Genomic DNA, 25,149 nt, shown 5'->3' with positions numbered 1-25,149 from the left:
TTTACCACAGTTAAATCAAGATCAGATAAACAATTAGACCTATAACTCCTAAGCAAATAAAATCAGTCACTGAAAATCTTCCAATCTGCCAGGTGGTGGTGGTGCAAGCCTTGAATTCCAGAGGCAGAGGCAGGTGGATCTCTGTGAATTTGAGGCCATCATGGTCTACAGAGTTAGTTCCAGGACAACCAAGGCTACAAAGAAACCCTGTCTTGAAAACACAAAAAGCCCAGTGCCAGATGATTTTAGCACAGAATTCACCAAACTTTTAAAGAGCTAGTACCAATATTATTCAAATTATTCTACAAAATAGAAAAAGAAGGAGCAGTGCCAAATTCATTTTAGGAGACTACCTTGAAACCCAAACCACACAAAGACTCAACAAAGAATGAGAATTTACAGATCAATTTCACTCACAAACACTGATGCAAAACTAATAAAATGCTGACAAACTGAATCCAAGAATACATCAAAAAGATCATCCACCATGGCTTCATCCCGAGATGCAGGGATGGTTCAACCTACGAAAATTTGTCACTGTAATTCATCATACAAACTGGAAGGAAAAAGCCCCACATAATAAAGGTCTTGGAAAGATCAGGATACAAGAGACATGCCTAAATAATAATAAATATCAAATTAGAGAGAAATCAAAGCAACTCCACCAAAACTAGAAGGGACAAGGCTCTCCCCTCTCTCTGTATCTGTTCAATGTGGTACTTAAAATTCTAGCTAGAGCAACAGAGAACTAAAGGAAATCAAGGGAATGCAAAAATGAAAAGGAAGAAATCAAAGTATTGCTATTCACAGATGATATGATAGTGCACATAAGCGACCCCAAAATTCTACCAGAGAATTCCTGCAGTTGATAACACCTTCAGTAAGATGTCTAGATACAATTTTAACTCAAATAAATAAATGAAGCCAGTAGTCCTCCTACATACAAATGGCAAACAAGGGGGCGAGGGAGTGACTGTAACAAAGCAGGTGAAAGACCTGTATGACAAGAACTTCAAGTCTTTAAAGAAAGAAAATGGAAAATATACCAGAAGATGAAGATTCCCCAAGCTTATGGATCAGTAGGATCAACACAGTAAAAACAGCTATATTAATCTACAGATTAACAAACCCCCATCAAAATTCCTATACAATTCTTTACAGATCTTAAAAGTAATAATGCTCAACTTCATATGGAAAAACAAAAAACCTAGAATAGTTAAAATCAACCTTGTACAATAAAAGAACTTCTGGAGGTATCACCACCTCTGATTTCAAGCTATACTACAAAGTTATAGTAATAAAAAGCTCATGGTATTGGCATATAAACAGACATGTCAATTAATGGAATCCAACTGAAGACCAGGACACAAATCTGCACACCGAATGGACACCTGGTTTTTGGTAAAGAAGCCAGAAATATACAATGGAAAAAAGAAAGCACCTTCAAATAACTGTACTGGTCTAACAGGATGGCAGTATGTAGAAGAATGCAAATAGATCCATATCTATCACCCAGCACAAAACTCAAGTCCAAGTGAATAAAAAACCTCAATATAAAACCAGAACATGGAAACGGACAGAAAGTGGGGACAGCCTTGAATGCACTGGCAAAGGAGACAGCTTCCTGAACAGAAAACAGCAATAGCACAAGCACTATTCATAAATTAGTAAATGGGACCCCATGAAGCTGAAAAGCTTCTGTAAGGCAACGGACACAGTCATTTGGGAAAGGTGACAGCTTATAGAATGGGAAAAAAGATTTTTCACCAATTCATTATCTGACAGAGAGCTAATATCCAAAATATATAAAGAACTCATGAAATTAGATATCAGCAGATCTAAACAGAATTCTCAAAAGAGGAATATCAAATGGCCAAGAAGCACTTGAAATGTTCCACATCTTTAGCCATCAGGGAAATCCAAATCAAAATGATTGTGAGATTCCACCTTACACCTGTCTGAATGGCAAACAAACAAAAAAGCTGTTGGAGAGGATGTTAAGCAAGGGGAACACTCTTACACTGCTGGTAGGAATGCAAACTTGTATAGCCACTTTGGAAATCAATGTGGTGGTGTCTCAGAAAATTGGGAATCAATCTACCTCAAAACCTAATCTATACCACTCATGAGCACATACCCAAAGGATGCTCCAACCTACTACACGGACACTTGTTCAAGTATGTTCACAGCAGCTGTGATGGTTTGAATAGGCATGGCCCTGTGGTTGTTTGTTTGTAAATGGCATCCATAAGCTCATACAAAAGTGGCACTATTAGGAGATTTGACTTTGTTGGAGTAGGTATGCCCATGTTGGAGGAAATGTGTCACTGTATGGATGGGCTTTGAAGTCTAATATATGCTCAAGCCACGGCCAGTGTCTCAATCACTTCCTGTGCCTGCAGATCCAGGTGTAGTACTCTTAGCTCCTCCTCCAGCACCATGTCTACCTGCACAACACCCTGTCCTGCCATGATGATAATGGACTAGTCCTCTGAACTGTAAGCCACACCAAATAAATGTTTTCCTTTATAAGAATTGCCATAGTCATGGTGTCTCTTCATAGTAATAGAAACCCTAACTAAGACAACACCCCCCCACATACACTCGTGTGTTTGAATGCTTGACCCATAGGACTAGCAGTACTATTGGGAGGTGTGACCTTGTTGAAGTAAGTGTGGCCTTGTTGTAGTAGATGTGGCCTTGTTGGAGTAGGTGTGGCCTTGTTGGGAAGCAAGGAGGAGGAACCCCTACCATGAAAACTTTAAAGATATTAAACTAAAGAAAGACAATGCCAATAATTGACAAATGTGACCTTATGAAATGAAAAAGGTTCTGCACAAGAACCAGTTAATCTAATGAAAAATAGCTGGCAGAATGTAAGAAAATCTTTGCCACATATACATCTGACAGGAAACTGCTACTTAAAATTCATTTAAAAAAAAAAGACTTCAAAAATTTAAACACAAAATAACTTAATCCAGTAAGTGAGCAAACGAAGAGACAGTTCTCAAAAGAAATACAAGGGTGGAAAAGATGGCTGGGCAATTAAGAGTGCTTACTAGCACATGCGTCCGCGCGCGCACACACACAACAAATATTTCAGAGGGGGTTTTAATTGGTTTTCTATTTGGTATCTTCTTTTTTCCTTTTTCTTTTCTTTCTTTTTTTTAAAGACAGGATTCCACCTGCCTCTGCTTCCTGAGCACTGGAATGAAGGGCATGCACTGCACCACCATGCCTAACACCAACAAATATTTTAAAGTATTCAACAGCCTTAGTGAAATACAAGCAAATTAAAATTACCTTAGGATTCCATCTCATCTCAGTCAAAATATGTACGTACCATCAACATATGACAGCAAATATGGAAGAGAATCTAGCAAAAGTGGTAGAAATATAAACAAATATGCAAACAGACTTTGTGCCCATAAACAGATAAAGGGTAAAGAAAATGAAGTACATACATACAAAGAGCCACACAAAAGTATGTCAATATTTGGGAAATAGATAAACCTGGAGATAATCACACTAAGCAACATAAACCAGACTCAAAGACAAATACTTATGTTTTCTATTAGATTAAAAAAAAAAATGACATGCAAGCAGAAAGGAGAGACTATGTGGGAGAAAAGGCCAAATGGAAAGAGAAGGAAGAATGAGAGGGTAACGGAGGAAGGAAGGACAAGTATTGCATTTTCCACTCATTTTACATAGTTGCATACATATATAAAGTACAAATGCAGAAGAGGGACCATTTGTGGGGAAAGTAAGCCCAACACCACTCAGGGGGGAGGCAAAAATAAGCAAAGTATTAAGAAAACAAATTTAAGTTAGAATATGCAAGATGGAAGTATCGGCATGGGGATGAACATATGAAAATATAACGGATTGAAAGTTCAGAAATAAACTCTCACATATATAATCAGCTGATTTCCATCAAGGATGTCAAGACAATTGTGGTGATATTTTGTTGATGATCTAATGAATAAAGGTTGTCTGAAGATCAGAGCTAACCACACTAGTTAGCGAAAGGCCAGGCGGTGGTGGCACACACACATCTTCCATCTTAGCACTCAGGAGACAGGCAGACAGATATGATAGTTCAAGGCCACCACCCTAGGCTACACAAAAGTGATGCAGTCTAAAGAGAAAAAGAGCCAAGGGGTGGTGACTCACACCTTTAATCTTAGTACTTGGGAGTCATATGCCTTTAATCCCAGCACTAAGGAGGTGGAGATAGGAAGGGACTTGGCTGGACAAAGAGTGGAATATACGGCAGGCCAGTCAGTCTGAGGATTCATAAAGATGGATGCAGTCTGGGGACAGGATCACCCCTTTGGTCTCAGCACTGGTAGAGGTAAGAACTCTAATGGCTGACCTCTCTGCTTCTCTGATCCTTCAACTTTCACCTTCTGGTAGCTGACTCTAAGATTTTATTATTAAGATCAAAGAGAATTCATTCTACAATTTAATGGAAAAAAGTCTTTTCAGCAAATGGCCCTAAAATAAGCAGGCAGCTAGTTGCAAAACAAAAATAGACCTCTTTATAAAACCCATCACACATCAAAAGCTAAATCAAAACTACTAAAACTATAAAACTTTTAGAAGGAAATACAGGATTAAGTCTTTGTAACCAAGGGCTCAGCAAGATAAAACCAAAAGAAAAAAAAAAACTAAATGTATATACTTAAGTAAAATAAACAACAAAATTGGCACTGGTGGATCTGGATCATGCTTCTAACCTCAGCACTGAAATAAGACTACTGCCAAGTTTGAGGCAGGCCTGAGAGCTATACGTTAAGACCTTTCTTTAAAGAGAAAGGGACAATCAAACAAAAGGGCACTATTATAACAAGTGATAAAAATTAAAGCATACAAGTTACATGTTTGTGAGTAAATATAAAAGACTAAAGAACAAAGCCAGGTATCATGGAACAAACTTATAAGTCCAAATTCAGGAGGCCGAGGCAGAAGATTGAGTCTCAGTCTAGCTTGGGGTACCCAGTGAGAGAGAGCCAGTCTCAAACAAATCAAAATCAAATTCCAAATTTTAAAATGACAAAGAGAACTTAAGACATTTCTAAATGAAGAAAAAGATAATCAAATGTCCAAGAACATATGAAAATATGTCAAACTTCACAATACCTCAAAAAAAATGTAAATAAAACCACACTGATTCCATTCAAGAGAGGGAGATAATCAAACACACTTTGTACTCTATGAGTTTGATGTAGAAAAAATACAGCCCCCATTCACTGCCAATGTAAAAATGACACAGCTACTTTGAAAAATAGTTTGGTAGGTAGTTCCTCAAAATGATATATATATAGGCCCAACAAATCTTAAGTTAAATATCTAAAAGTAAATACACAAGTGAAACCTTATATACTAAAGGTTAATAGGAACATAAAAAAGTTAACAACCCAGATGATGTTCATTAACAGAAAAATGTAGTTTTCTCCATAGAGTATGAACATAAAATGGAATAAAGTATTGATATTACACAACACAGATGAATCTTGAAAACCAGTCTAAAAGACCATGTTAATACAGTATTCCAATAAATGAACAGTCAAAATTACATCTATATACATAAGACTAGTGATGCCACAGGCAGGAAAGGGGAAATGCAGAGTGATGTCAGTGCTAATGACCATGGGTTTCTTCCAGGAATAATGAAAATGTTCTAGATTTAATGGTGATGGATGTAAAACTCTTAAGAAAGCAGAAGACTGAGAAACTATACAATTTAACACAGTAAATCCACAGCCAGGGAGAGTTGTGCTCCACTCTCTTCAGATAAAGGATAAAACTGGCAGAAAACTGAAGTTCATGAATTCAAGATCAGCATGGGCAAGAGTAGTAAGACCCTATCTCAAAAAAACTTGCAAAGAAATAAAAATAAAGAGTAAACTGTGTGGAATGTAAAACACAGTAAGGGTATTATTTTAAAAATTAGAAAATAACAAAACAAGCATTTTGTACTTAGTCTAAAAATGTGTTTCCTTTGAAGGTTCCTTAAATACATTAAAAAAAAAAAAAAAAAGGACAACGTTTTACACATCTGCTCTAACAAGTTCTACTCTACTGAGCTTAAACTATCTTCATATTTCACTGAGCCATGACCTGAGATTTATTTTTAAAGCTAAAAAGGAAAGGCAATCAGAGTAGCAGGGGACACTGTGCCTAATTTGAATAAAGGTATAAAGGTGCCCACATGGATTAAATTCTCTCATAAGTTTAGACCTTGTTAACATTAACGCATTTAAAGAAATGGTGGTTGGTGTTGAACGTGTTCTCATCTAAATCAGGTTAATATCACTTGCTAGGTACTTAACTGTCTCATACTGTGCTAGATGTTAAGAGATACTAACTTAAAAAAATTAAAAAAAAAAAATCACTAGGTGTAAAATCAAGTGACTAAAGAAAAAAAAAATGAAAAAATTCTCAAACTTATAGAAGCCAGGTGTGGACAACTCAAAACTCAAAATAAAGAAAGAATACTGACTTGGGATTCCAATCAGGAGAAATATCTTTCAAAATAGACTTCCAAAAACACATCAGCAAACTACATTATAAGAAATCTATCACACTGGATGGAGGAAATCCAACATCCAAAGTTGGTCCTATACAAAGTAATGGAAAAGCATTTGAAAACATATATAAGTAAATGTGATTCCATATTTTTAAGATACAGTGTATAATACATATATGCCATACATGTGTAAAAAACAAATCTATTAACAAGAATATGCAAAGAAGGAGGAAATGTACGAATGCTTGTGTAAATAACATGATAAAGATGAACACTGGAAACAAGAAGAAAATCTTTCTCACTGCAGGGTTAGAAAAGGTTTTCTTTTAGCTCAAGTCTATAAATCATAAAAGTTAAAATGCCAAAGACCAAGACATTTACAGAAATTATTTGTATCCAAAATATGTACAGAAGTTTAAAACAATCCAATTCCAAAATATGAAAAAAAAAATGAAACAAAGATGTGAAGGGCAAATAAGCATTTGGGAAGATTAGTATTATAAGAAAACTGAATATATAACCAAAATGGGCTGGTGGGATACTGGAGAAAAGGAAATGGTTTTAAAGCATTGTTGGTGCTAATGTAAATTAACAAAGTCATTATGGGAAACAGTATGATTCCTTCCTCAAAACTTTAGAAATAGAATTGTCTCATGATTCAGTAATCTGACTTTTCCATATAAATCCCAAAGAACTGGAATTAGTGAACTAAAATGTTATACTCCCATGCTTATTACTTACAATAGCCAATTTAGCAAGTAACACAGGCATCCATTAACGAATGATCAGATAAAGAAAATATGGTACACAAATACTGAATGAAATATTAGTCTTATAAAAAAAAAAAAAAAAGAAAAAGAAAATCCAGACTAAAGAGCTGGCTCAGTGGTTCAGAGCATGTACTTCTCTTCATTGGGCAGCCCACAAAGCCCTCTAATTCTAACTCCAGGGGATCCAATACCTTTTGGCTTACATGTACACTGTACCAACCCACACACAGATACATATTTAAAGGAGTAATGATGATGATGATGTACTCTGGGGAACTGGAGATGTGACAGAGCAGTTAAAAGTGCTTGCTGCTCTTGTTGAGGACCCAAATCCAGATCCTGCTCCCAACTCTAGCTCCAGGGAATCTAGTTCCCTCTTTTGGACTTCCACATGCATACAGGCACACACTCTCAAATTTATACACACACGCACAAAAAGAGAGAGACAGAGACAGAGATAAGGAAATGCTGTCATCTACAATAATGTGGGTTAACCTGGAAAAGATTAAAGTGAAATAAGTTGTGCACAGAAAACCAAATGCCCTATGACTTCACTGTTATGTAAAATTGAAGCATCAAGTCTGGGTCTATTTTATCAAGCTTTTAAGAACTTCTATAGATGTTGGCAATGGGATAATAGTCTAACAGAGGTTTGGGGAAGGACAGATAGGAAGAGGAAAAAACATTAATCAAAAGTATACAACATTTCAGTTAAGAAAATCAAGATGTAATGATTACACAAAATAATGGCTATAGTACTGCAGTAGATATTCCAAAATTTCTAAGAGATTTCATATAGGAGTGGTGATGAGATACTAGTATGGAATCCCAGGGAATCAAAAAGTAAAGAAAGCACTCGGGAGGATGGAGAACTGGGTGTTTATAGAGACAGACAGACAGACAGACAGACAGACAGACAGACAGACAGACAGAGGCATACACCCACACACACAAGCACACAAAGGCATGAGGCAATAGATTGTTAAATTATTTGAGCTCAATCACATGTGCCTTACAAAAACACAATCACTACTTATCAATTGAAAATAAAATGTAGCCAAATATAATGAATATCTATTAATCCCAGCAATTTGGGAGGCTAAAGCTGGTGGACTACCATGGGTTGGAAGCCTAGACTATGCTACACAGCTAGTACTAGAACAGCTAGTGAACACAGCAATGCCATTTGAAAAGAAAAAAAGAAAAGCAACCACTAGGGTGAAATTGCCATCAAACCAGACTACCTGAGTTCAATTCTCTGGACCCCCAGAGTAAAAGAAAAACCAACTCATCCAAGGTGTTCTCTGTTCTCCACAAGCACACAATAGCACATGAACAGACACACAGACACACACACACACACAGTCACACACACAGAGAGAGAGAGAAAATAAATAAAAATATATTTAACAACAAAAAGAATATTCATCAAAATCTCAACAAGGAACAATCTATGTATCTATATTTAGCTAAGGGCTGTACTAATGAGTCACATGCCTACCCTTGAGGTAATCAGATTTAAGAATACTTAAAAAGGGCTGAAAGAGATGGCTCAGTTAAGACCACTAACTAACTTTTTTTACAGAAGAATCAAGTTAGGTTTCCAGCACCCACAGAACTATCTGTACCTTCAATTCCAGGGGGTCTAATGCCCTTTTCTGGCTCCTCAGGTAACAGGCATTCATGGGTACCCATATATACAGGCAGACACAACACATACACACATCTTTAAAAATATAACAAAGAACACTTCAATTTCAATATAGTTTCCTGTTCTAAGTGAAAATTTTACTATGAGCTTCTATTGTCTTTATAAAGAGAAAATTATACCATACAGAGAAAAACCAGAGAGAGAGAGAATATTACTCCAAAAGAGGTAAAATAATTTACTCTTAGATGCATTGTAAAGTGTCACTTTAATCCAGCAAAAGTGTCCTGTAACTAAAAACAGAGCAATAGAGAGTAGGGAAGAAACTCACCCAATTACAACTTTCCTTTCAACACCCTTTTCATATAAACTCCCTACCTTACTAACATTTTATCCTCTAATACACATCTACAGCATTGATACTCCCACAATTTAGGTTTTAATTCCATCTCTGTAAAGAATATTTATGATTTCAACTTGGTACTTTTGCTTCCAACATCCACTTCAAAGCTTATAAATTTCCCTATGTGAGACAATGGCAACCCAAAACAAAAACCACCAACACAACCCAAAAAGAAAAGAAAAAGAAAGTGATATCCACAGGGAGAGGGGTTAATACCAAATAGGGAAAGAGGCTGGGCCTACCTTATATAAAAATATTAAGGAACATTTATTTTTAACTGATTTTTTTTTCAAAAATAACTATATTCTAAGGTTTCAAATAAAATATGATAGTCTGTTCAAAAACTTTCTACCAAAATGATTTAAATTCATCAAGAAAAAAAATGAGTTATACTGGTCAGTAGAAGATAAAACAACTATACACAGTAGGTCTGGATTTATTTTATTTACATTAAAGTGAATGAACATTTGATGGGAGATGCCATTATGTATATATGTTTCTCATACTGGTTAATGAATAAAGCACTGTTGGCCAATAGGAAAGGAAGATAGGAGGGACTAGGAGACAAGGAGGAAAGAGGAAGTAGTAAGGAGGAGTCAAGATGGAGAGTATGGAGAAGGCAGAACCGCCAGCCGCCTCTCCCTGATAAGACCACGTGGAAATACATAGAAATGGGTTAATAATTAAGACAGAGCTAGCCAATAACAATTAACTGGCCAACAGAATTGTATCTAATACAGAGTCTCCGTGTGTTATTTGGGGCTGGTGCGGCGGCGGGAGAAAAAAAACCTTACTCCTTACAAACATTCTATTCATTTTCCAGTAAATTAAGGTTTTCTTTTCTTTTGAGATGGGGATGCAGCCCTAGCTGACTTCAATGTAGAGATAGATTCACCTGCCTCTGCCTCCCAAGAGATAGAATTACAGGTGTGTGCCACCACTCACATCTGGCATGAAGATGTTTTTTAAAGCCTCCCCTATATCATATAGTTGCTATTGTTTAAGTGTGGTCACTCAGGCCATGGGCATAATAAAGGTCAGGGGACAATTTTCCAGAATCAGTTCTCTTCTGAACCAAATTCTAGACCTGTACAGTAAATATTTTTATCCACTAAAGTCTCTTCCTATAAATCACAATTACTTCCCCAATCCTACAAAATATATGAACCAAAATGGCTAGCAAGTTTCAAGGTGGCAACTATAAAAGTTGGTTTGCTTTATTCTGTGAAAGGAAAAGGGAGGGGTTAAAGAATTAAACCACTACTACCAAATACATTTTGGAAATGTGTCCTTTTAATTTACAATCTAGTAGGGACAAACAAATGCTGTCAGCCAATTAATTAAGGTAGACTATTAGAACTTTTAACAGCTCTACAGGAAAAAACAAAAACAAACAAACAAACAAAAAAAACTACAAAGTGCTGTAAGGAGCATAGAGAAAGAAATAAACATCTAGACGAGTAAGTAATCAAGATGCTAAGTTCTGAGATAGAATTCTAAATGTAAGATAAATGGCAAAGATGAGGAAAAGGTTGTCAGGGTCTCTTCTACCATTTCAAGCTCAGAGAAAAGTTAATAGGAAATACAGAAAAATAAAAGTGTCTGAAAAAAAAAGTCAAGATAGAAGAGGGTCATAGCATTATTAAAGGTATTAAGTCACAATGTATCACAATGTTTATACCCAATTCTACAAGAAAAGACACTATTTAACCACATAGTAAGAAATAATGAAGCATGGACCAGAAAGGGTTGGGAGGAGACAGTTACAGTATCTGACTTCTTTAATACTAGTGTTCCAGAGACTGAGGAAGGATTGCCCCAATTCAAGGCCAAAATGGGCTAAGTGAGATCCTGTTTCAAGGAACTGAAGAGGATACTAATGGAAAATCTAACCCATTAATAGTTCACAGCCTAGAACACTTCGTAACAGAAATTAACAGTGACTGCTTTTAATTCCAGCACTGGGGAGGCAGAGGCAGACATATCTCAGTGAGTATAAGGCCATCCTGGTCTAAAAAGCAAGTTCCAGTACACCCAGGAGATGTTACACAGAGAAATTCTGTCTAGAAAAAAAAAGAAGTTAAAATAGCAATAGTAAGTAGTATAACAATAGTAGTAGTGGTGGTAATAATAATTAAATTTTAAAAAGAATGGAAAGGCAGATATAAATATTAATGTTAAGAGGAAAGAAATTTAATGAGGACAGAACACATGAAAATATGAGGTAAAGACGAGAGAAAAGAAGAAGACTCTTAGAATGAAAGGTAGGACCACAACTTTTGGAAACTTTGAACAGTTCACCCAAAGTTCTATTCTCTTCTGTTTCTGCACTAATTCTCTTACATTTCTGATACTTTTCTATCAAACCAGAAGCATTTTGTAACAGGATCTTAAAAGTATCCTAATTTCACATTATTTTGAATAGCAGTTCTGAAAACAAAATAACCTTAACCAGGTGCCAGATTATCTCTATCTGAAGTTCAATGGTTGGATTCACAGGATCTTGGTATTATTCAGCCTTCTGCTGAACCCTGATGCAATCAAGCCTACACAGATGGAGACAAAACTAGCTATATATTGTTCATCCTACTGATGGTAATTAACTTGACCTCAATAACTGCAGATCAAAACCACCTGCAGCCAATTAGTCATCAATAACTAACAATTACTATCTCCAAGAAATAAATTTGATCTATATTGTAAAAGCAAACAAACAAAAACATTTAAAGACTTAAACTTCCTCCTTGTTCTTTAAAACCAAAAAGACAGAAAGGAAACAGTGATGGAATGCTTGCTTAGCAAGCTGGAGGACCTGGGAACATTCCAAGCACTACAAAAATATATTAACAAAAAAACAAAAACTATAATCAAGCTGAATGCATAATCAGAAATACTGATTATGGTTCTTGTGTTTTCAGACATGGTCTCAATGTAGATTGTGCTAACCTTGACCAACTCCTGTCTCAACATCCTGAGTACTGACTATGAGGCCAAATCACAGTCTACCTAGAAAACGTCTTTTACAAAAACAAAATCTTGAGGGGGAGTCAGCTCAGTGATTAAAAGCACTTTTTGGTCTCTACAGAGGGCTCAGGTTCGATTCCCAGCACCCACATGGCAGCTCACAAGTGTCAGTCAACTCCAATCCCGGAGCATCTGACACAATCTTCTGATCATCTGACCTGACACAATCTTCTGATCATCTGACCTCGGCAGGCATCAGGCCAGCATATGGTGCACAGACATATATATACAGCAAAATGCTCATAAAAGAAAATATTTTAAGTTTTTTTTAATCTCTTAAAATAGAGGGGGGAAGCAAGGGAAACAAAACTAACACTTTAAAGTGTAATACACTTTAAAAGGTTAGTGTTTTGTTCTTAACAAATCATGTCAGTATGAGAGGTACCATGAATATCAACAGAGGTTGAGTACACCACAATATTAAAGACTTTCAAATCAGTTCAGGGTTTGATTCCAAACAGACCTTGATTCAAATCATTTAAATTTTTGAAGCATTTGTTTCCTATTCTATCAGCAAATTACTGAAATTTGACGAGTATTTATTTCCTAATCCATCATTGGGAACTATCACAAGTACTTGCTTGTGAGAATAAGTTAGGCCATGTATTGGTACCTACACTCAGGACCTTTCTCTCTCTCTCTCTCTCTCTCTCTCTCTCTCTCTCTCTCTCTTGCTTTTTTTTTTCTATCAACACATCTCACATTTATTATATCAGGAAGATGATAAGAATCCACTCATCTCAACAATCAAATATAGTAAAGAAAAATTCATTAAACAGCTTATCAACAGAAATTAAACGAAGAAAGCTGATGAAATGAAATGCATTAGCTGAGAACTGGAGACACAAATGCAGACAAAGGACAGGTTGCCTCTAGAATGATTTCAATAAGTATGGACACATTTCCTTTAAAAACTTACACTGGTAATTCATTAGTATGTGGGCTTGGAAAATGTCATTTTGATGTTTATTACTGCATAGCACAAGGTCCATATTTGTTATTTATTCAAATGAAACAGGTAATCCAGAAACAGTAACAGTTTCTATGTTCAATCAAATCAACTTCATTTAGCTATTCAATGATTATTAGGTGTCTATAAGTACCCAAATACAGTGTTGAGCACTGTATTTGGAATCAATGGTGGGCAAGGAAGGCCAGATACCACTGTGGCGCTTACAATCTTGTCTACTCGTTAAAGAGCCAGTGATCTGGCTCTAGTACTAAACCTAGAAGTAAATAAACTGTCTGCACTAAATTAGACAAGTGAATTCATGTTCCTCACCAGTATGTACATTTGCTATTTTTCTTGTTTTTCAAATAAAACTAGACATTAATTCTGGTCCCCAAATTTTAAGCAGAACATTTGACAAGCAAGACAATGCAAAACAAACAAACCAACAAACAACAATAACAACAAAAACCTTAATTTAAGACCATACCTCATTTAAAAAAGGGGGTGGGGCAAGCTTTTGATTCAGAGAACACTTGGAAAGAAGACAATTATCTTCCATGGTTTAAAGAACTAGTACACAAATGTTCTTTGTACATTCCAAAGCATTATATTTGGAAAATACATGGATGTGAATTTCTGTTTCAATAAGATTTTTAACAATTCAAAGAATTCGCAATTCAACCACTTTAGATTTCTGTGGGGATGTACTTTTAAACGGCAAAATTTCATTTGTCCCTTGAAATAATTAAAAAAAAAAAAAAGACAAGTATTTAGGTATTACAGTTTAGCAAACTAGTTAGTTGTCATTTTTTTTTTTTTTTTTTTTTTTTTTTTTTTTTTTAAGAAACTGATCAGCCAGGCGTTCATGGTGCACACCTTTGGTCCCAGCACTCGGCAGACAGAGGCAGATGTCTTTGAGTTCAAGGCCAGCCTGGTCTACAGATCTAGTTCCAGGACAGGCTCCAAAGCACTACAGAGAAACCCTATCTCAAAAAACCAAACAGAAGAAGAAAAAAAAGAAGAAGAAGAAGAAGAAGAAGAAGAAGAAGAAGAAGAAGAAGAAGAAGAAGAAGAAACTGAACAAATCATACAAGAAAGAAACTTAGCAAACAGTGCTTGAATTCCTGAATTCAAGTTCAACCCAGACTGCCCAAACATAATGTGTTCCTAGCTACTGATAAATTCAGGCATGAGCCACAAGGCCAGCTGTCAGAAATGATAACCAGTATTATTGAAAAGCTTCTTCTCAAACCAACCCTTTGGAAATAAAGGTGGTCAATGAATGAACACACCATGAAAAGACTCCCTAGTGAGTGGTCTTTCTACATGCTAGCTCCATGAGGAGAGTAACTGTCTTCTTCATTGCTTCATTGCAGTGCCTGAATTAGCACTGGCATATAATATGTGCTCTTACATACTTACTAAGCATGCAGAGTGCTAATCACACAAACTCTACTTTATAGTATACCAATGTGTAACAAAAAGACCTCACTGGAAACACAAACCCACTGTTCAAACTGACATTACACATTTACAGCGGTATATAAAGCTATCAAACTTAACCTAGTCAGTCTGGCAAAATGAATAGCAGAAAATAAAAACTATTTGGCAAAGGTAAAATATTACAAGTAAAAACTTTTATATAAAAAGCACAAGACAAACTTGCTGCAAGAGTTGTCAGTTGCAAAACTCTTAAAACTGGCATTTTGTGTGTACTTGAACATAGTATGAAGAAATGTATACAGATCGTATGGTTTAAAGACACTCAGATGTTCTACAAGTAACTTTAGTTAGTAAAAAGAGATTTGCAAATTTCACAGATACATACACTGCACTGAGCACCAGCATAAACAGTCCTTACAGGTATTTATCAATTTGGCATTCATTACCAAAAAATAAGACAAACAGAAAAATAACCCCAATCCTAAAGCTAGCTTACAATACCCCAAGTCATAAAGCTTAGAAGGGCCAGATACATTAATATAAGAACCTACAAAGTACTCAAAAGCCACTTTTAATTCACTCTACATAATATACATGTACCAATATACAAATTTAAGACTTGTTGTGTAACAAACAAGACTTAACAGGCACATAAAAACTTTACTCCAACTTCACCATATTAAATTATCTCTGCAAAAACTGCTATTACTTAAAAGGCCTAACTTACAGTGTGCTCAGGTTTACAGTGGTCTGAGAATGTACTCATAAGCCATTCACTCGGTTACTGCACCACTATTCCATTTATATTATTGGCAACTGGGTACTGAACATAAGGCATTTTTTTCTCCTTTATAAAACCATGTGTTTGAAAGAACAGGTAAAAAGCTACTCGCCACAAAAATATCTCAACTGTAATTCCTTCTCTTCAAACTATTATTATCTATTATTATCAACGTCTACTTACACGAATTTCGAGTATTAAACTTTACAAAAGCTGCTTTTCCCATTCCTGTATAACTACATGAAATACCTGCAACCCTTATCTAACTCTGACATCACCACCTAATTCTGATTGCTCTTTACAAGTCCCCTGTGCTGCAATCCATTAATAAGTGACCAACAACGTAACCCTTTCTCCATAAACAGGTTTCAAAAGTGTTAAGACAAATTAAGCTATTCCTAGGGTTTATCCAAACTAGCAATGCTGGATGACCAGAGCAGTTTGCAGAAACCTGCTAGTAGTCAAAGCAACAAGTTTAAAACTTTAAACTCATAGAAATCGTCCCTGCTGCAGCAGGTCGCTTTGTCCCTCCAACCCCCACAGGTTCGCACAGCACCCCTCCCAGCAAGAAACCCCTCCTCTGGTAGAAGTGGACAGACAGGCCTAACCCCACTCTCGGTCTCTTAGGGATACGGAGCAGGACTCACCTGAGCACTGGGCTGTAAGGGCTGCGCGAGCGCCGCCAGCTGCTGCTGCTGTACGGACTCGGGGACACGTCGCCGCCCCGCTCGTAAGAGCTGTGGCGGCTGTAGCTGGGCGATCGGCGCCGGCTGTAGGGACTCGGGGAGCGCGGCAGCCTCCTAGAGTAAGGACTGCTGCCACCTCCCACCGGGCTGGGAGACTTGCGGCTCCGGAGGCTCTGCGATGCCCTGTGGGACACCGGGCTGTCGTCCCGGCCTCCCAACGGGCTCAAGGACCGCTGTCGCCGCCTGTAGGCCTTGGGCTCGCTCTTGTCCTCCCGGTAGGCCTTGGGCGGCTCCTTGTAGGCCGAGGGAGGCTCCTTGGACGACTTAGTCCGGCTGCGGTGGGCCTTGAGGTCCCGGTCCTTGCGGCTGCTACTGCTGCTAGACGTAGCCGATGCGCTTTTGCGGCGGCCGCCGCTGCTGCTGCTACTGCCGCTCTTGGCGGCCTCGGCCCGCTCCTCGCCGCTGTGTCCGTGGCGGCCGCGGGCCTTGGAGGCCTCGCTGCCGCTGCGCGTCCCGTCCCGCCGCCGGTGCTCGCGGTGGCGCTCCTTACTGCGACCACTGCTGCTGCGGCGGTCCCGGCGCGGCCTGCGCTCCGACCCCTCCGCGCGCCGCTGCGTGCCGGAGGAGGAGGCCGGACTCCCGCCGTTGCCCCCCGTTCCCCCGGCAGCCGTCGCCGCCGTTGCCGCGCTGGCGCCCCCCAGCAGCAGCCCCTGCTCGGACTGGGAGCTCACATCCTCGTACTCCACCAGCGGGGTCACACCCCCGCCGCTACTGGCACCGCCACCGCCGTCCTGCTGCGGCTGGGGCAGCGAGAAGACCCGACGCTTCTCCGCCTCCTGCCCGGCGCGGGGCCCGCGGCGCCGCTTCTGCCGCCCTCCCGGGCGCCTCTTGCCTCTCGCCAGCCGCTTGACCTCCAGAGGGGGGCCCGGGCTGAAGCAAGAGGAGGAGGCCGCGGCGGCGGCGGCTGCGGCGGCGGCCGCGCCGGGGGCAGCCAGGAAGAGCAGAGGCGGCGGGGGCGGCGGCGGTTGCAGGAGCTGCGGCTGCAGGAGCGGCAACAGCAGCGGCGGCTGCTGAGGGGACAGGAATCGCCTCCGCTTGCGGCGCTCCTCCAACTTCTTCTCGGCCCAGCTCAGGCCCCCGCCTCCCCCCAGCGCCGTGTCCGAGCTGCTCGGCATCGCCTAGAGCCCGCCGCAGAGTGCGGCGCGGGTGCGGCCTCCTCCGGGGTCAGACCCTGGCCATGTCCCCCGCCGGGAAGGGGGACGGCGGCAGCGGCGGAGGGGGCAGCGAGCAGCAGGGCCGGCCGGGAGCCGCGCCACGATAATCCGGGTCGGGACGCGCGTCCCCGGGTCCAGTCGCGGTGTGTGCGCAGCGGCCTCCGGGCCTGGCGCGGGGGGGATCCTGTCCTCGGCAGCAGAACACCGGCCGAGCCGGGCGGCGACGGCCTCGGGCTCCGGCGGCGCAACGCGGAAGTGCCACCGCGGGCCGCGCTTCACTCCATCGTCCTGACGTCGGGGGCGAGCGAGCTCGCGGGAGGGCGGTGGGCGCGACCGCAGCACGCCTCCGTCGCCCGCCGCTGCGCGTCCACGTCGTCCTGTGGCGGCGGCGACACCCCGCGGCGCTCGGACGGGCCTGGGCCTCTCGCCCCGAGGGCACTGCGCGCAGTTTCCGGAGCGGGGGCGCGGCTCGCCGTCCTCCGCCCCTCCACGCGGGCCCCGCGCGCGCCGCTCGCCCCTCCCTTCACTCCGCGTTCTCCCTGCGGGAGGGCGACGCGACTGGCTGGCGGGGCCTCACCCGCACCACCCCCTCGTCCTCCGGCCTTTCCCCTAAGCCCGACGCTAGGCCGGGGTCGAGCACGCTCGTCACGTTCAGGAACGCAGACTGGGAGTGGTGGTGCCGTCGAGGGCGGTGGGAACGTGAGCGTTGCGCAGCAGCGTGCTCGCTCCCGCCGGGACCCAGGCCGTCGCCGGAAGTAACGTAGAGGAGCCGCTCCGCTTCCGGAAGGGGTGGGACAGAGCAGCGGGGTTAAAGAAAGGAGAGGAGGCGTGGGCTGCGCTGTGCCGTCGCTGGAGGCGCTCCTGTAGGCGCCTGCCGCGGTGCTAGTTGGTCGCCTCCAGGGAAAGGTCACGGCAGGACCCGAGCGAGCCTTGACAACTACCCGTCTCCCAGCCTCGGGAGTGGAACAGCTGAGGGGCGAGACGAGACTCCCTGCAGAGGGCGGAGATGACGTTAGCCTGACCAGACTCACGTACGCCCAAGTTCAAGGACCCGTCGTAACCTAGAAATATACTTGGTGATCATAGCTTCGAGCTTCCCCAATACTGAAGCTTCCTTTTTAAACGCCTTAAATCAGTCTGGAGAATAAGTCGGATGTCAAAAGAGTATTGAAAATTCCAGGGACTGCCCTCTTTGTACTTTCACCAATGAGGCTGTCAGCTACATAATACCTTCGCATGCATGCATCTCTTTTGGGATTGCCCTTCAGCTAGAGGCTAGGCATTCAGGGTAATTAGATTAAAATCTAAATGGCTTATTGGCTTTTAGTAGGGTTGGAAAGAGGCTAAACAGTCTGCTCAGTGGTTACTTATAGTTACTTCTTAACAAAATTGTTAGTTCAGAGCATCTGCTGGTTCGTAATTCTTAAACAGTAATTTAATCAGGTTGAGGTCAGTGTATCACAAACTGATGGAAGCTCAGACTTCACAATACCAAATGTACATACTAAAAGATAAAGGAATAGATCTGAAATCGAACTATTTCTGATAATGACAGGCCTGAGTGGATCTCCAGTGGGACCTTGGGGGCCAGGGGGTGGGGCTGGCAAAGGTACCAGGAAATTAAATTTTAAAAGTATGTTGCCTAAAACAAATTTCTTGACAGTACTCTTAACTGACACTCTGGCATGTAGCTTCAGAGAGTACTTTTTCAGAACAGTAAGAGATCAGCCTGCCCCATCATGCTTTTTTTTTTTTTTTTTTTTTTTTTTAAGCCTGGTGGGAAGGCACATGTCTGTTTCTAACAAGAGAGGCTCTACATAATGACCCACCCCTATAAAAAGAACAGAGTAGGTAAAATGAGGTTTGTACAGTAGTTCTAGCATAAGCTGCTCCACTTGAGAATGCCATCTATCTTGTCCCCACAAGGAAAGCTTGATCTGTAGTAAATGGATAGTACTACAGGCTTCAGGAAGATATTTTAGAGGGCTTCTACCATCCATGTTTCAATAGTTTTGACTTTGAAAAATGGGTAAATGGGGCATTTTAAGTTCCCCAGAGGCAGTTTCCCAACCAGATTGGAAAATGCTTTTCATAGGATTCCACCTCCAGAACAATCTTTAAAATTAGATGCTTCTATAAGAATATCTGCTACTTGTATAGGAAGATTTTAAATTGTCACTTAGAACTATTTTTTTTCAAAATTTGCTGTTTGTGTGCTTTTTGTGTAGTTATATGTCTTTATTGCCCCTGTGATTTTAAAAATATTTTTCTTTATCTGAAAGGTCATTGTTAAAGTTTGGGCCTGGTGGAGGGAAGAGGGTATCTCTGTTGTTAGAGAGCTTGTCTGGTATGCACTAAGCCCTGGGTTTGCGCCCCAGCCACACAAAGAAAACATGGTAGTGGACACCTGCATGGTAGGTAGGTAGGAAACTATCATGCCACTTTGGTGTAGTGTTAAAGAACATCCACAGTTAATCTCGAAAGGCTATTAAAATACCCTCCTTTCAGTAATATATCTGATTTACATATTTTACCCAAACAAAATATTAAAACGGATTGCATAAAAAGTCAGATAAAAGAATGCAATTTGACACTGGAGAGATGGATGATTCCGCAGTTAAAGAGCATTTTTTTTCATTGTATTTTAGTTGTGTATGTGTGTTTATGTATGTGCACCAGCCAAGACTGCATAACAAGACCAAGTCTCAAAATAAATGAATAAATAATACACTGGCAGAAGCAGTTTATGGTAGAAAGGGTTTATTTTGGCTCTCATTTCTAGGGTACAGTCTGTTGTGACAAAGAAATCACAGGAACTTGAGGAGGCTAGGCACCTTGCATCCACAGATCCACAGTAAAGAAGCATAGAGGAATAAAAACTTGGCTCACATCTCTTTTGTAACACGAATTAATAAAAGGACCCAGAGACTGTTATTGGGGTTCAAACTTCAAGCTGAATATTAGAAAAGCAAAGCAGCTGGCCATTAGCTTCTTACTTCTACCTCAAGCTGAAGGGACTGATCCTGTCTCCAGGAACTCTCACCAAGCCTCAGACTGTAACCTTTCCTCAGCATGGCTCAAGAACTTCAGTGCGGTTGGAAAATGAAGGCCTCCTCCAGAATAGTGAAGATACTAGTGTTGGGATTAAAGACATGTGATCTGTTACTCGATCTCATGTATCCCTGGGTGTCCTTGAACTCAGAGAGATCCGTCTACCTCTTAATCCTGAGTCCTAGGATTAAAGGTGTGTACTACCACCTCCTAGTTTTTGGCTGCCGGAAGTAAAGGTGTGTGCCTGGTTTCTATGGCTTGTGGCATACTTTGCTTACTGAATCTTCAGACAAGCTTTAATAAATCATAAATAATATACCCACACCACTCTTCCCCCACACACACACACACACTTCCTCCTCCTCATTCCCCATCCCTGCTTTTGTTTAACAGTCCTGGCTGTCCGGGAACTCACTTGGTAGACCAGGCTGGCCTCACAAGGATCAGCCTGACTCTGCCTCCAAAGTGCTGAGATCAAAGGAATGTGCCACCACTGCCTAGCTACTCCTTTTTCTAAATTACAGGATCCTAAGCCATGAAATGGTGACTCCCCTTCACACAGCAGGCAGATCTTTCCATCACAATTGACCTAGAAAAATAATCCCCCATAGAAATGCCCAGAGGCCCCTTTTCTACATCTCACCAATGTAACAACTGTAACAATCACAACTTCTTATATCAATAATAGTTTGATTATAAATAACAATATCCTGATTTAGGCTGGGCATAGTGGCCTGTATATACCTGTAATCAGAGCACTTGAAATGTGGAGGCACGTTTGAGGCCAAAGCAGGCTGTATGAGACACTACCCCCACCAAAGAAAGCAAATCAAACAAACAGAAGCCCTAAAAAAATTGTTGATTTTGTTATGATTTTAAATGTGCTTAGATAAAAACTGTACCACCCAGCATTCCTTGCAGATGAAGAAAGTAGCTATTGGTTCCTGCAAATGAAATGTAAGTGAAAGTTGTGGAGTATAACTCTTGCAAATATTTTTTTAATGGAAGAAAATCTAGAGCCATCTAAGATACAGACCCCTGGTACACCTGTGAGAGTGTCTAAAGAAAAGTTGGACTCTAAGGGCTTTGTTCATTTGTTTTGTTTTTTGAGACAGGGTTTCTCTGTATAGCTTTGTAGACCAGGCTGACCTTGAACTCACAGATCAACCTGCCTCTGCCTCTGCCTCCTGAGTGCTAGGATTAAAGGTGTAGGTCACCACCACCCAGCTAGGGCTTCTAGGGCTTCTTTTTTCTTTTTTCTTTCTTTCTTTCTTTCTTTCTTTCTTTCTTTTTTTTTTTTTTTTTTTTTTTGTGTGTGTGTGTATGTGTTTTTGTTTTGTTTTGTTTGTTTTGTTTTTCTTTATTTTAGGGCTTCTTTTCTTAAGAGTTCAAGAGTTATGAACTGTACTAAATCTTAAGCAAATTAAATACATGGTATTACTGCACTATTTAAAGAGTGCAGTGATTTTTCAAGTTACAATGGTTTCATTGTGAAAAACAAAGTGAAATACCTATAGAAACACAAAATACAATGAACTATATTTGAAAAGCTGAGCATTATGCAATAGTGGAATGTTTCATTATGAATACTTTTTAAAAGTAAAATTTACTAACATATACATGTGGTACATTTGCCAACATGCCTGAGAATTTCCTTAAATGTCCCTGTAACAATAGTTTCAAGAACTTCATGAACTCACACACTGGATCCATTTTTTAAAAGGTGGACATGGCACCTTAATGTCATAATAGGCCATCTATGACAAAGATCTAGAATATTCTGCATTCATCTAATAAAATCTCATTTAGAATATGGATTGTACCCGTGTGGAAAATACACCTAATCTCAGCATTCGGAACTGAAGTAGGAGGATTGCAAGTTCCAGGATATGCTACATAGTGAGATTCTGTCATAGGGGATGGGGTGATTGTGGAGGAGGGGCCACAGGATCAGCTGCTACCACTTGACCTACTACCATTATGGATAAGTTAATGTTTTCAGTAAAGCAAACAAAACCCTTCTCAGCACTTCCACCTGAAATTGGCTTACTGGGATATTTGTATAACAAATGTGAAGTATAAAATGTGTGTATAAAATATGTGAAGTATTGTCAAAGTGGCTGCTAACACTGATGACTGGGTTATTTATTGTTCCACTGGTAAAGGGAAACTGTCCTAACAAATTAAGAATACTTTGAGGGATAAGGCCTGAATGGTCATTTCTCAGAGCAACTGTGTAGGGTTATTTGATTAGGTTAACTGATGTGGGGAGACCCATCTTAACTGGATAGGATGATTCATTGGGCTGGGATCTTAAACTACAGAAAATGAGAAAGTGAATAGAGCATAGGCATTCACTGTTCTCTACTTCCTGGTTGTGGGTGAGCTGTGTATCAATGCTTGAAGCTACTGCAGCTTGGACTTCTTCACAATGAAAGATGCTTTTGTCAAGATATTTTGTCACAGCAAGAGGAAAAGAAACTAAGTTAATTCAGCCAATCTGTATCTTTCCCCTTCACCCACTAGTAAAATTCACTTCAAGCCACAGTAAGATACTATTTCAAATAATGTTGCCTATAGACAATAAACAAACTCTGTGGTGGAGGTAGAGAAATTGTAATCTTTATATATTGCTACTGGTAAGATAAAATGGTACAGCCACTTTGGAAAACAGTTTGGTAATTTCTGAAAACACCAGCCCTCGAGTTACCATATGTCTCAGCAATTCCCCTGCTAGGGCTACAAACCCACAATACATATGTCCATAAAATATGCACACAGGTATTTAGAGCAGCACAATCCAGTATAGACAAAGAGTGGGAACTGCCCAAACATCTGTCAGTTCATGAGCAGATATGAAGTATGACATATCCGTAGAGTAGAATGTTCAGCCATTAAAAAAAAAATACTTCTGCAAAAAAAAATCTGTAAATATTTCTGCAAAACAAAAAATGCAACTTAGATGAACCTCAAAAACCCTATACTAAGGTGAGGGGAAAGCCTGTTAATCATCACCTAAGGTACAAAGGAACTGTTATTACTCCTGCTTAGCAATAACAAAAAAGGCTTTAAAAAATGGAGTTGCTGATAAACAACGTGAAACTGAAAATTTTTGTTCTTTAATATTTTTAATTTATTCTTTCACAATTTTACACATGTATAAAATATATTTTGATCAAAGACATCCATTTTCCCCTCTATCTTCCCCATTTTCTCCCCAACACATACACTTCCTACTTTTATTCCTTTCTTTTAATTGATCAATTTCAATTAGTGCTGCCCAAATGTGCAAGGGAGTTGGACTGTCATTCACTTGAGCATGTAAACCTACCACGAATCACAAACCCTAAAGAAAATTCAATTGGAGTAGCTCCTTAGCTGTGGGGTGAGGAGGCTTGGAAGTTCCTCCCCCATTCGTACTGGAACATTGACTAGCTTGATCTTAATCTATGGATACTTGTGTGCAAATAACCATAGCTGCTTCCAATTCGTGAGTACAGCCATCGTGTCATGTGCAGAAGAGAGCACTTCACAGCATCCTTCCCCATCTCTGTGGCTCTTTCATCTTTCTGCCTCCTCTTCCATAATGTACCCTTGGGTGGAGTGAGTCTGTGATAGTTCCCTTAGTGCTGAGCACTCAATAGTCAGTTATTCTCAGCTCTCTTTATTAACCACCATCCAATACAAAAATAAGCTTTGACCACAGTTGAGAGCTGTACTAATCTTTGGCAATCAACACAGATATTTAGAAAATAGTTTGATGGGGCTGGAGAGATGGCTTAAAGGTTAAGAGCACTGGCTGCTCTTCCAGAAGTCTTGAGTTCAATTCCCAACAATCACATGGTGACTCCCAACCATCTATTATGAGATCTGGTGCCCTCTTCTGGTGTACAGGCAGAACAATGCATTCATGATAAATAAATCTTTAAAAAAAAAAAAGACTGCTCCCAACTAACAATCTCAGCTTCCGTGGAAAGGCTATCATAAATGCCCTTCCTGGAGAGTGAGATCAACAACTAACTTCTCCATGGAGTCCTCAACTAATGCCTGTTGAAAACAGGAGCAAACACCCATACATAAACACTGAGCCGAACTAGAACCCAGAAGCAGATGGAGAGGACAAGACCATGCGGTAGAAGTACATAGAGACAGCTTACCTGAACAAGGAGGAGCTAAGGGCCACTAGACTGATAGCTGGGAAGCCAACAGGGGACTGACTCGGACCCCCCCTGAATATGGGTCTCAGCCAGAAGGTCTGAGCAGTCTAAGAGACCTCAGACAGTGGAGCCAGGATGTATCCCTGGTGCACAAAAGGACTTTGCAAACATATCCCCCATGGAGGGATAACTGCCTTATTCTAGAGATAGGAGAGAAGCCCTAGTCCCTACTTCACAGGACCTGTCAGATCTACATGACCCCAACTGGATGGCATTCCCCTACATATGGTATTATGGTGGGGGGTTGGGAGGGGAGGGTGTTTAGAGTACATGGGAGAGGGCAGAGAGGGCAAAAGGGAGGGAAGGAGGGAGGGAGGGCTGGAGGGGAGGGAGGGAGAGGGAACTGGGATCGACATGTAAAATAATAAAAAAAAAAAAAAAAAACGCTTTGACTCCAAAATTTAAGTTGAAGAACAAGTTACTGG

The 25,149-nt window shown here is 40.5% G+C and overlaps 1 protein-coding gene across 4 annotated transcripts in view; it reads right to left on the bottom strand.

The window, feature by feature from the left end:
• The window catches only part of Cdk13 (cyclin dependent kinase 13), an 85,903-nt gene extending 68,486 nt beyond the window's left edge, over positions 1 to 17,417 (bottom strand). For all 4 annotated transcript variants that reach the window (XM_051194675.1, XM_051194677.1, XM_051194676.1 and 1 more), the window contains exon 1: positions 16,204 to 17,417. In XM_051194675.1, the coding sequence (XP_051050632.1) occupies positions 16,204 to 17,417 (1,214 nt within the window). The remainder of the gene's footprint in view (positions 1 to 16,203) is intronic.
• Positions 17,418 to 25,149: the final 7,732 nt, after the last annotated feature.

Source organism: Phodopus roborovskii, unplaced genomic scaffold (assembly GCF_943737965.1).
Source record: "Phodopus roborovskii unplaced genomic scaffold, PHOROB, whole genome shotgun sequence".
NCBI lineage: Eukaryota > Metazoa > Chordata > Mammalia > Rodentia > Cricetidae > Phodopus > Phodopus roborovskii.
The sequence above is the reverse complement of the archived record's forward strand: the minus strand, read 5'-3'. Positions and strand labels throughout refer to the sequence as shown.